This window comes from Hippopotamus amphibius, chromosome 4 (assembly GCF_030028045.1).
Source record: "Hippopotamus amphibius kiboko isolate mHipAmp2 chromosome 4, mHipAmp2.hap2, whole genome shotgun sequence".
Taxonomy (NCBI): Eukaryota; Metazoa; Chordata; class Mammalia; order Artiodactyla; family Hippopotamidae; genus Hippopotamus; species Hippopotamus amphibius.
Window position 1 is genome coordinate 162,569,793 of NC_080189.1, and position 13,138 is coordinate 162,582,930.

At 45.6% G+C, this 13,138-nt stretch overlaps 1 protein-coding gene across 3 annotated transcripts in view; it reads right to left on the reverse strand.

Annotated features, from left to right (window-relative positions):
- The window catches only part of POMT2 (protein O-mannosyltransferase 2), a 43,520-nt gene that overhangs the window by 5,088 nt on the left and 25,294 nt on the right, over nt 1–13,138 (reverse strand). For all 3 annotated transcript variants that reach the window (XR_009053334.1, XR_009053333.1, XM_057733288.1), the window contains exons 10-16: nt 10,649–10,715; nt 8,407–8,476; nt 6,171–6,249; nt 4,880–5,031; nt 4,340–4,431; nt 3,210–3,286; nt 60–131 (exon numbers count right to left, since the gene is read on the reverse strand). Coding sequence is in view for 1 of the 3 variants with exons in the window: in XM_057733288.1 (XP_057589271.1) it covers nt 60–131; nt 3,210–3,286; nt 4,340–4,431; nt 4,880–5,031; nt 6,171–6,249; nt 8,407–8,476; nt 10,649–10,715 (609 nt within the window). In the remaining 2 variants the exon portion in view is untranslated. The remainder of the gene's footprint in view (nt 1–59; nt 132–3,209; nt 3,287–4,339; nt 4,432–4,879; nt 5,032–6,170; nt 6,250–8,406; nt 8,477–10,648; nt 10,716–13,138) is intronic.

The following is a 13,138-nucleotide window of genomic DNA, read 5'->3' on the forward strand; positions in this document are numbered from 1 at the left end:
CCCCAGCGCACCCCACCCCCACCAAGTCTCAAGAGCCTCTTTCTGGCCTCGGGCCCTACCTGATAGTTGATAGGCCAGTGCCAGGGTTTGGACGTGAACTCATTGTCCTTGGGTTTGAGGCCACTGTTCCCCTGCAGGAAAGTGGCAAAGAAAAGTTGTCAAAACAGAGCTCTAGAAGGCCGACGGGAACGTGAGGGACGGCCACCGCTGATGTGTGGCCAGGTGTCAAGAGAAGCCCTCTCTGCTCTCCCCTCTCCCTCCCTCGCAGGGAAGAATCAGGCGCTCATTCTGAGTCACTGCCCACCTGCTTACAACTGCTGTACTTCTCCCAACAAGCAAGTCTCCATGTCCCAGCAGAGGCAGTCTGTTCAGACCCTCTCTGCTCGAGAGAAAGAGGAATGAGACTTGTTTCCCATGGGCACAAAATATACATCCATCTTCCAGGCCAAGGATAAGGTGTCGAGAGGATGAGGAGGGGCATCTAAAATCAGGGCTGACTTATTTTTTCCCTTGGAAGGCCAATTTCAAACACAAACCCAGAAACTCTAAGTTCCTGGACTTTGAAAAAGTTACTTTAGCCTAGTGTTTCTTAGCTTTTTTTTTTCATTATTGCCTGCCCCCACTCAGCCTTTTTAAGACATTTATTCCCTGAACACTCCCCTGCCATGACACTTTAAAACAAATTTTATTGAGGTATAAATGATGTATAACATTAGTTTCAGATATACAACATAATGATTTAATATTTGTATATATTGCAAAACAATCACCACAGTAAATCCCCTCATGACATTTTAATACCATAGGTATTCTGTATATCTGTTTACATAATGTATGAATACCCGTGCTTTACGCATTAAAAAGTTACGGGTGTTTTTTTCACCCTCCAAGAATACATTTTACCCCCTGAGAGCAATAGCACTCTGGTTCAGAATGCACACGTTAGCCTGAAGGACCCAGACTCAGTCTCTTTGGTCCAACAGCCAAGAGTATCCAACAGCCCATCTCTACATGGCAAAATCAGGCCTTTGCTAAAACAAGAAGGAAAAGGATCCGTATCCTGGATGCTACCCAGCAGGAGGGCTCAGCCTCGTCCTCAGGACCGACTGAGAAGGCATTTCCCAAGAAGGGGAGTGAGGTGCTGGGAGTTAGGCTGGGACTTCTCCCCCTCGGCACTACTGACATTTGGGGCTGGAGAAGTCTCTGGTGTGGGCTGGCCTGTGCAGTGTAGGGTGTGTCTAGCGTCCCTGGCCTCCACTCACTAGATGCCAGAAGCAGCCCGCCCCCTCCATTATGCCAGCCAAAAATGTCTGCAGACATTGTTAAATATCCCCTCAGAGGCAAAAATCGCTCTCTCTTGAGAACCACTGGTCTAGCCCAAGAAAGATCCAGGTCTGGTTCAGTGACCCACCACCCAGTGCCTTACTAACCCAACTCCTGGAGGGCTTGGGAATCATTTGCAGGCCTCCCTACAGTGAACCACTATGGCCATCGGAAGGGCCTCAGAATGAAGAATGAACCATTCTGGACCCCAGAGCAGCTGCTAAGGGAAATCAATTCCTTCAAACCAGTACAGTTCAGTCCCAAACCCAGGGACTCCAGCCAGAGCCATAACAACCAAGGGCATCCTACACATTACACTCTTAAGAAATCCTGCTCCTTTAGTAAATCAGCAAGGGAAGCAAGGAAAATCTGTTAACTATTACAGGCATGTGTATCTATCTGTACATTGTTCTCTATGCTTAACACCTGGTGGGCTTGTTCCGCTAACCTCTGCGGGCAAGGCCGCCTTCTCCCCCCAGGCCTCAGGCCCTCTGCTCAGCCAGCCCTGCCCCCTGCAGTTTCTATTGTCCAGATAATCTTGATCTCTCTCCCCATCCTGACTCTACATCAGTTGAAAGAAGGGTTCCTTATGTCCCTTTTCTTCCTTGACTCTACCTCTTAGATAATGAAAGAAGAAATGAGACTATTTATTTAGACTTGGTCTTAAAATTCTACCCAGATCTAAAGTGATATTTTGACTGACAGGCACATATTCAAAAGAGCTCTGTCATCAGGCCAGAGTGACAGCTACAAGCAGAGAGTCAGAGAAGAAGTGACCCAGAGAGTGCTATTGTCAACTCATCACCTCCCAATGTGCAGAAATGACAAAACTTTGAATTTTTTAAATTTAATCTGTTGAAATAAGTCAACTATATTTACTAAGCACTGCTTATATAATCACTTCCAGGAAAGACCAATCGACAATGGCTCACCAGGGGAAAAATAACAACTGCTACACCTCTTGCAACCCTGCAGAGATACACAGACCTGGCTTGAGATACACTGATTCTTAAACATCATTCCTGCAGAACACCGGTTTTCCAGAAGCTACAGTAAAGAGGTTATCCCTTCAACATCAAAACTGCAGCAGGGTTTTCCCAATTCACAAGGAAAATGTTAAGCTACTGGGTAGAATTTTCTCAATTTAAAGATTTCCTCTCTCAATTGTTCTTAAACCTTTGATGTCAGCTATCAGCCAGTAATGATAGAGAGTACAAACCATGAGTCTTTAAAACCTCAAAAAGAATCCACCACACCCCCTAAACAGTTTCTTTCTGTCCAGGAACAGGAGCGGGCTCCTGGTTGGGATTTTATGCTGCATATAAACAACACACTCAACTTAGCTGTTCATCCTAACTGATCCTAATTTCATATGATGGAACGAACTATCAGTGTCTCAAGATTTTCAAACAAGAGCACTATGATTTGCAGGAGCCCTGCCACTTGCACAGATGTGAGAATCACTTAGAGGCAGAGGACTGTAGTGGTAACTAGCACTGATCCTGAAGGCCTGGATCCACCTCTTACATTTAGCTGTGTGACCTTACCCTTAAGGCAAGTTCCTTAACCTCTGTGCCTCAGTGCCCTCATCTGTAAATCGGGAACAATAAACTTGGAGGACTGCAATAAGCACTAAGTAAGTGAATATATGTGCAGCGCTTAGAGTAGTGCCTGGCACATAAGAACTGCGTAAGTGTTCACCATCGTTACCATCGCCACCACCATCATTCCGTGCCTTTGAAGACCAAGTAAGCCAGGAAGGGAAGACATTTTCAAAGTCCTCCACAAGGGGGCAGTGCGTCTATGCCATGGTTACTGACCCATGACCCAAATCTGTGGATGCCCAAGAGCTCTTAGAGAAGCCAAGCGGGAAGGGGCCACAGTACCCGGATCATCACCATGTGGGACTCCAGCATTATCTCAGGAAAGCTGGGCTGCAGCACGTCCAGGCTGATGTTTGGCACTAGAAAAAGAAACGACAGAGGCGTAAACCTGTCTCACACGCACTCTCCTCACAGCTGTCTGTCCATGGTATCCACTCTGCTGCCAGGGTCTGAGTGTAGCCTTCCTGACTAACAAGCAGGTGAGAGGGTTGAGGAGACGGAAGGATTCTCAATCTTCATTCAGCCGGTATTAAGCACGCAGCAGGCATTCTGAGGGAGGCATGGCAGCAGACCAAAAGCCCTGCCCTCCGGAGCTCCCACAGCCCTCGGCCCCGTCAGCCTTCATGAGGGCACTGCCTCAGGTGCTGCTCCCCGGCGAGGCAGGTCTGTGAGGACAGGGACCCAACCTCTCCCATCCACCAAGGCATCCCCAGGGCCCCACACGGCTCAGCATCTCAACAAAGAGTTGTTTCATGAGTTAATTAATCAGCTGGCTGGTTGAATTAGGTGGTGAAAAGAATGCGATGGGTAGCAGGGAAAGGGGAACTCCAGCAGAAGCTTGAAGAGGGTAGTTTAGGGGGCCAGATGATGAATCCAGAGACTTGCTGAGCTGAAGATGACATTGGAAGCATAACCACGGGGCTCAGATCAAGGGCTGCAGCCACCGCTTTCTCTAAAAGCCTCGGCTGGAGGTGGGGAGGGGAGAAGCCTACACAAGAGCAGAAAGGGAAAGCACCAGCCTGCTCTATGCCTCAAGGGTGAGGAGGTAACCACAGAGGGGACAGAAGAGCCCAGAAGGAGGCAAGCGGATGGACCTGCATTACAGGCAGCAAGAAGAGCCAAAACCAGCGAGAGGCCAGGAAAATGACCAGAGACAACCAGCTCTGGACCCGACTGAGATCACTGGTCGCTTTAGGAAGAGGAGTTTCAGGAGGATGGGAAGTTGAAGTAGATGGGGAGAAAAGGAGCTATCTATCTAGACAATTCATATGAAGAGATTAGGTTTAAAAAAGGAAGAAAATGGCAACAATAAGATAAAGTGGCAGCAGAGTCTGTAAAGGTTTCTCTTCCTAAAATAAGAGTTGCTTAGAAATGCTCCCTTCAGAGCCAGCCCAGGACATGGCCTCACTCACACTTGGGATTGATATGGTCCTCCACATTCCAGATGGAGTTGAGGGTTTCCTTTAGGTATGGAGTGCAGGTGACTTCCAGCTGCTCCCAGCCCCTGTGAAAAGCAGTCACAGATGTCTCTCAGAAGACCTGAAACCCACCAGAGAGTAACACTGTCACCTGCTCTTAAATTCACAGCACCCCTCTCTTCCCAACCCAGTGGCCATGCTTTTTTCAGCCTCACACTTCTATATTCCACGACTATCCTAGGAAGAGTCTAGCATACAACATTCCCATTTTAGAAAGAGACATAGATCCAGAGAGTCATCACAAGCCATAGGTATAAATGCTCAATTATTACAACACACAAAACACCAAAGGAACTCTGGAGCTCTGGGCTCCATAACACTCCTGATGCCTTTTCTCCCTCCATCCACCACAAAGGAAAAGCAAACATGAGGTGAACATTGACCATTGGAAGATGGAAGTTTTTGCAATACTCCTTGTAATGTGAAAGGAAAAGCATGAGCTGCTATTGGGACATCAAGACCGCACAGACTCACCACTTGGGCAGGACCTTTCCTGAGGAGCCCAGGACACAACCTGTCACCAGATGGATGAGGCGAATTCGACTTCTCAGCACTTTGATTCGGTTTCCAAATTTTCTGTTTACAACCTCAATCCTCCAGAAGTCATTTGAGTCCCCTGTCCCATTCTGCCACATAAATTAAGAAAAAAATACAAAGAAACTAAGATGACTTTAGAGAAGCGTATCAAAAAAGGGAGATGGCCACCCTTTCAGATGCCATCATGTTATAAAGGTCAAAGGCCACACTGGCCTAAAGGATTGAGGTGGGAAAGGGAACAAGAGGGCCACAGAAATATCCCAAATGACTGCCATTGCCCCAGCGCTCACAATTACAACCAAGAAATGTAACATAACGCCTGGAACCTGACGTCCAATTCTTCACCTCATAGAACTGGAGTTTAAGTTCTAAACAGAAGCTTTTGCCCTTAAATCAAACTCAAGACATCACCATGAGCCAACAGAAATAGCTTTGGGCCATTTGCATCCATTACCTTGGCCATATGGACACTCACTCATCTAAGAAAAGTCTGCCCTAGATATCATACTGTGGAAATTAAGACAGTTGAGTCTAATTCTCCTCACGAGATGCCTACTGGAAAAAGATGGAAGTTCAGAGTCTTGGCTCTAGTATAACGTGGGGTGAGAAAATATAAAGAGGGTTGGGAATTCCACCTTAAGGAACCCAGAGTCTTTATTGAAGCACCAAAGCCCTTGGAAGGGAACATAACAGATAGTCATAAATCTACTTTCCCACTAGTTGTTTTTGTTTTCAAATTACTCCCCAAGCCATAGAGCTTCCTCTATTAACTGCATCACCCTAAGGCAGTAAAAATCCAAAAGCAATGTGGACAATGTCCCTCTGCAGAACAGGGAAGTAATCCTTAAAAATAAAGCCAATGAGAATCTGGGATCTGGCAAAGGATAAACGTGTATATTCATCTGGGGTCACACTGTGGCCCTGTGGCTTCTAAATACAAAACGATTGTAAAAGAGGCCCCGATAGTATTCATATTTGACATTTACTACGTGTCAGCACATAGAAATGGCATGGCTATTGTGGGAGGCAAGAGATGGAAATAGACAGACTTCAGAGGCTGCCTTTCCCACAGCAATCCTAGCCAGAAAGTTCCTAAATGTTAAGAGGCCCTGTGCAGCCAACTGTGAGGAACATTCCAGAATCCTGGGGAGGGTGTGTTCTGCCACACAGCCCTGAGCCAGGCCCCACAGTTTTTGACATCCTGCACACACTCAAGCGGCTCACTTACTGTGCCATAGCCCGTGACCTGATAGTGCTTCCGGGTCAGGGGGGCCTCATGATAGTGACTGTGCAAGTTCCGAGAAGTCCTAGAAATTAAGAGAGAGAAGTGCCGTTATCTTGAAGAAAAGAGATGTACGATGCTTCTTCTTTTACCAAGGATGTTCAGAGTCATCTGTTCTGGTAAGAAAAATTAGAATCCAAACCATTAAGTCCAACATATCAGGAACTTCTTGTCCATTTACTCACAAGAAATACCCAGAGACCTGAAGAACTGCCCAAACCAGGAGGGTAAGATGGTAGGAGTACTGGACCGTATACCAAGAAAGGGGCTTCACTTCCTGTTCACCCCACAACTTCAGATGCGGGGCAGGGGGATGACTGAATACATTGGTGGCTCTGAGGCAAGCTAGTCAGACTTATGAGGCAGGTTTAGAGAGAAAAAAATTAAAATTCATAATCTACATATGCCTGAGATAGGCAAACCGCCTCCCTCCCATCTACTTTTTCTACTTCTATCACTAGTTTTACAATGTGGGGATCTCTGGGGGAAGTGGAGGGTTTAATTTAGATTTTATTTACTTTGTGCTTTTTGTAAAAATCCTTATTTCATCCATAATAAGTAATTGCTATTCATTATAAAAATACTGGAAATTTGCAAAAATAAAATTTAATTAACTTTAATTTATTTACAAATAAAATTTATTTAATAATAATAAAATTAAAATTTTAAGTATCCATATTCCTACTGACCTGGGAAAAAACTCTGCTTATAGCTTTTCTATATTTATATAAAATAATACCTGATTTTTTAAAAAAAATTGAATCTGACAATTCATACAAAACTTTTGCAGGGGCTGCTTCTGTTTTCTATTGTTCCTGTTCATTCTTGCACATGGTGCCCTATTTCCTTGTGTGCTTAGTTTTTTTTTTTTTAAACAAACTCACTTCTTTTTTTAATTAATTAATTAATTAATTCTATTGGTTGTGTTGGGTCTTCTTTGCTGTGCGCGGGCTTTCTTTTTAGTTGCGGTGAGTGGTGGCTACTCTTCCTTGTGGGGCGCAGGCTCCTCATTGCAGTGGCTTCTCTTGTTGCGGAGCATGGGCTCTAGGCGTGTGGGCTTCAGTACTTGCAGCACATGGGCTCAATAGTTGTGGCTCACGGGCTCTAGAGCACAGGTTCAATAGTTGTGGCGCATGGGCTTAGTTGCTCCGCGGCATGTGGGATCTTCCTGGGGCAGGGCTCGAACCCGTGTCCCCTGCATTGGCAGGCTGATTCTCAACCACTGCGCCACCTAGGAAGCCCGCTTAGTTATTTTTTATGATGTACTATTCACTGTCACTAAAAAACTATTTATAGGAATGGGTAACGTCTTTCCCAAAAGAGGATTAACATTTGCTTTCAGCCAGGCACCTAGAAGACATTACCACAGTCTAGGATTATGTTCATTTAAATTCATGGCTTGAAGATTTTGAGACCATCCAGGTGAAATAAATTTGGGTTGCACATCTACATGAAGATCAACTGGTAATTACAACTTCTCAGGAACCAGATTCAGTGTTGTCCCCCAACCTCACCCCGCCCCGCCCCAAACGCACTCTGGATGTAGGCAGACAGGGCAGATCTGTCCTAACTCTAAGCCATTTGGGGTTACAAATATGGGGTGAAGAGCACAATAATTCACCACTTCGGGGGGGCCGACAGCCTTGACTTTAAAACGTCTTCTCTCAAGAGGCAGTCAAAACCCAAAGATCAAAACTCAAGATTGTAGGTTCAAGGCAGAAGGGGCCACAGTGTCCCACTTTTTCTCTGGATTCCTCCTTTCGCTGAGATTTTGACCTAGTAACTCCTTACTATCCTGTCAGTTCTTTATGCTTTTAAGATGTTTTTACATGTTCCAGCATTTTTAGTCATTTTCCATGAGACTAAAAATTGGTTAAATGAACTAGTTTGCCATATTCAGAAACAGGCTCCTTAAAGGCGGCCCCTTAAGAATAAGCTTTGAGCAACCCCAATTTTTTCTTTTATCCCCTGAGGAAAAGGGAAATTGAAAGGTACCTTCCAAATCCAAAGCTTTCCAAAAACAAAATAGGCAACGTAATGATCCTCCCATTCTAGCACAGCAGCCTTGTTCCATTTACTAGAGCCTCATCCACATCTGACTGCTGTTTGTTTCCAGCTTAAAAGAGCTCCCTACCTTTGGTGCTCATTCCACTCACTTATCCCAAATAGCAAATTTACTTACTCTTTGTGTTCTAGTCGTATGATGTCTCCATGTCTTACAAACTCCACCGGGAGTGAAGGGTCTAGGGGATCTGCCAAGAAAAAGCAAGCACTGATGTCTGAAGTCACTCGCTCAGTAAGCTAGTGTTAATTGAGGGCCTCCAGGGGAAGAGTTATAGTACAACGTGGTATATGCTTGAGGTACAAAATGCTGAGGGACCAAAGCGAACTGTCTCAGAGGATTAGGGAAGGGTGTCCCAGAGATAGTGCTTGAAAAGACTCTTGAAGGAGAGGGAGAATTTTGTCAGGTGAACAAGTGGGGAAAAGGCACAAAGAAAGAGCAAAACGCATTTAATCAATGGCAAATGAATTCACATGGTTAGGGTGGGTGGGCTGAAAGGAGAGTGGGAATAGGTGAGGGTGTGGACAAGTGGGGCCAGACTGTGTAGGCCAGGCTAGGAAATGTGGCCTTTATCTGACAAGCATTGAAGCTCCCACTAGAGGATTTTTAAGCTGAGAAGCTAAATAATAAGATTTTCCTTTTAATGGTAAACATATAGTCTTCCAAATATGAATTCCATGCAAATGACCCAGCTCTCTTCAAAATCAAATGTTAAACCCTGCATGTTTTGCCAGTGATGATCTTGTCTCTGGCATCAGACTTGATAAACATGAGGCACAGAAAATGATGAGAGAAATGGACCACTTCTGTATCACCAAGAAGTCAAGACCAATGAGCATCCAGAAAAGTGAGTGATGACAGTGGAAAAGGAGTTGACAGGAATCACAGCAACACAGAAGGATCCTTATAAATTTCTGTCCCGGGCAGTAGACACTAGCACTCAAGGTCAGGAAAGACAAATCTGCCGGGACAATTCACTGGCTCTCAAGAGAATCAGAGAACTCAACTGCAGAAACGCCCATTCCTGCACTGCCTTCTAAGGTCTCTTAAAAAGAATAATCAGCAAGATGCCAAATCAAATAAGTCAACAGAGAAGGAAGTTTTACTTATTATGGATCTGTGGGGGAGGGGCACTTTTGGCCATCAAGAACACAAAGACCTTCGTCTAGACAGTTCCCACTTTCCAAAGTGCTTGTAGCAATCTGCCTTCACACAAATCCTTAGTCCCCCTGGGTGAAATGCAGCCACCTTAACCTGGAAGCTACAACAGAATAACAGAACAGGGATGTTCAAAGATTGGGTCCGTGCCCACATGACTTTAGAAGGAAAGCTGGTCTTCTTTATAACCCCTCATTTTGATAGACCACTTATATTTGGCCTGTTGAATCAGAACACAATCACTACCCGTATTATAAGGGTATAGAAATAGACCCTGCCCAATGGTGTCATAATCAATATTACCGAGGAGCAGGATGCAAAGGCAGTGGTCATGCAGGCCACGTTTCTAGCCTACAAACCATGGCAATAAGAGGAGGTGGGGAAAGGAACAGAGAAGGTGAATTTAGATGAGCAGCCACCCACGTCCCCACAGAGGCCAGGAGCAGCTGACTCAAGACAGGCTGAGCCAGGTGATGTTTGCTGAGGGGTCACAGAGGACACCTGTGGCATAACACAATCAGAAGGTGAGCAGGAGATGCCTCCTGTTCTGTTCTCTTCTCGGCTGCAGCAGAAGGCACAGTCTGCAGGTAGCTAGCTGTCGGACCGAAAAACAGAAGATCCAGACATAGCCCTTGTCACAAAGCCCCAGGAGCCCAATGCTTGTGCTTCAGAGCAGCTTTGCCCAGGCCAGTCAGAGGCAGATGCGCAGGCACTGAGGGGGTCCCGGGCACCCGCCTAGACAAGCCCAGCCCCAGGGCTGGCAGGCCGGCAGATCTCCAACTGACTGGCCCAGGCCTGGGACGGCCAGTGAGCAGCAGCCCTCTATCACAACCAGACAACCTGAGTGGCACTGTATGCAGGAGTCTGCAAGGCTTGGGGGCTCTAAATCAGAAATGAGAGCAGCCACCGTGGGCACACGCCCGGGTAACCTCTTCTGGATGAAGTCTGAGCCTCGGCCTGCTCGCTGGCTTCAAAATGACAGCTGTGAGAGCGAGATCTTATCACTCTTGCTCACTGCATATCCCTATGCCAACAACAGTCCTTGGAACATAGCAGGGGCTCAATAAACAACTGTTGAAAGGAAAACTGAGAAAGAATGCTCAGGAAGGCCCATCCCGGTACCATTCTTCTGGAAGCATGAGAAATGTTAAGGAGGGCTCAGAGTAGGTAATAATACACGAAGCACCGTTCCCTGCCGCATTACCTGAGTTTGTATTATGTTTCTTGATAATCCACAGGTTGTTGTAGTCCTTGTGCAAATAGGTGGTGACCTGGGTGGGGTGGGGAGGGAGGAGGAGGTGGGAGGGAGAAGACCATTACTATCAGCACAGTGGCCACAGGACAATCAACAGCAAGCCAACACTGCTCACACCTCTTTCAAAACCCCCAGCCTCCAACCCAAGAGGCTGTGTTTCCCAAGGGGGCTCAGAAGCAGCATTTGGTGAGTGCGAGTCTCTCCTCACTTCTGCCTTTAGAGGCCTTTTCCCAAAAAACCTTTTTGATTTGTCTTTTTTTAAAAATAAATTTATGTATTTATTTATTGGCTGTGTTGGGTCTTCACTGCTGCATACGGGCTTTCTATAGCTGCTGCGAGCAGGGGCTGCTCTTCATTGTGGTGCGTGGGCTCCTCATTGTAGTGGCTTCTCTTGTTGTGGAGCACGGGCTCTAGGCACGTGGGCTTCAATAGTTGCAGCACAAGGGCTCAGTAGTTGTGGCTCACGGGCTCCAGAGCACAGGCTGAATAGTTGTGGCACACGGGCTTAGCTGCTCTGTGGCATGTGGAATCTTCCCAGAGCAGGGCTCGAACGCGTGTCCCCTGCATTGGCAGGCGGATTCTTAACCACTGTGCCACCTAGGAAGTCCTTGATTTGTCTTTGTACCTTTCTGCATCATCTTTCAAGTTTCAGCCTCCTAGAGGCAGGAACCATGTCACCTTGTGTAATATAGTCTCCAGCACACAAAGAAGATTTAGTGCATTTTGGACTCATCAAGACCATGCCTCAAACTTTCTAAATAAAAATTCATGCTATTTTACTTTTTAGAATACAGCCAAATGAAAAGAAAAAAGCTCTATTAATATCTTGTCCCAGAAGCCTGAAGTTTCAGCCATAGCCATTTTGTATATACATTGATTCTTTAAAATTGTGTGAGTGTGCGTATGTGTGAGTGTGTGTGAGCACGCGCGCACATGCATGTAATGCTGCAATTAAACTACCAGCAAAAATCCTGGGAACAGTATAAATGTCCAACAATAAAAGAATAGTTAACATGATGGTACATCCACAGGAAAGAATATTACACAGCCACAGAAAATGTTTCAGGGCATTTCTTACCTGTACGGAAAAAGGCTTATAAAATACTGCTGTTGAAAGTGGCTACCATTTATCACCAGGCGCTGCTCTAAGCACTGGGCACGTCTTATCTCTAGGTTGTAGGTACTAAGGTTACCCTCACCTTACTTACAAGGAAACTGAGGTAAAGTAATTCGCTCAAGGTCACACAGTTTGTCAGCTGGAGAGACAGGAATCAAATGGAGGCAGCTAACTCCAAAGCTCCCAGGATAGAGACTACATACATACAATTATGCTAATTATGTAAACAAGCACATAAACACCCAGAAGCAACAGAAATAAAGACACTGCCTACAACATGAGTTTTAATAACTCCAACTGGACAAAACATGACTTGTTTACTTGAAAAAAGATTTGGAATTAGCATGTAGGAAAAAAATTATGCATCTATTATGACTGCTTTGTTTCAGTGGCCTTTGCTTTCTCGGAAAAAATTAGGGATAATGGTATTAAGAACACACAAGAGGGACTTCCCTGGTGGTGCAGTGGTTAAGAATCCACCTACCAAGGCAGGGGACACGGGTTCGATCCCTGGTCCAGGAAGATCTCATATGCCATGGAGCAACTAAGCCCGTGTGCTACAACTACAGAGCCCACTCGCCTAGAGCCCAAGCTCCACAACAAGAGAAGCCACTGCAATGAGAAGCCCACACACTGAAACAAGAGTAGCCCCCACTCACCGCAGCTAGAGAAAGCCCGCACGCAACAACGAAGATCCAACACAGCCAAAATTCATTCATTCATTCATTCATCAAAAAGAATCCACCTTCCAATGCAGGAGACACGGTTTTGATCCCTGGTTGGGGAAATTAAGCCTGCGAGCTCTAGAGCCTGCACGCTACAACTTTAGAGCCTGCGTGCTGCAACTACTGAGCCTACACGCACTGGAGCCCAGGTACCACAACTAGAGAGGAGCCTGTGCGACACAACAAAGAGCCTGCACGCCACAGTTAAAGATCCCGCATGCCACAACAGAGATCCTGTGTGCCGCAACTAAGACCTAACACAGCCAAAAAAAAAATACAAGAAGTTAAAAATTGTGGTCGCCATAGAGAAATTAAGTCCACACTCCCGAACAAAAGCTATATACATCTAGCTCAACCAACTTGAATTTGCTCAAGGATGTTAAGGTTTTGTGGTGCTTGTGTATGCACTCCGTGTTGTTTTGTTTTGTTTTTTCACAAAGATCATTATTATTAAAATTCCAATTAGCAAAATCACTTATTTATTGTGAGTACAGTCCATGGCCTCTTTTCCCCACTGAAACATTCATTTTTACAATGGAGATTTTTAGACTACGAGGTCTCTTAGGAATGCAGGTATCCTATTACAACAGAATGTTG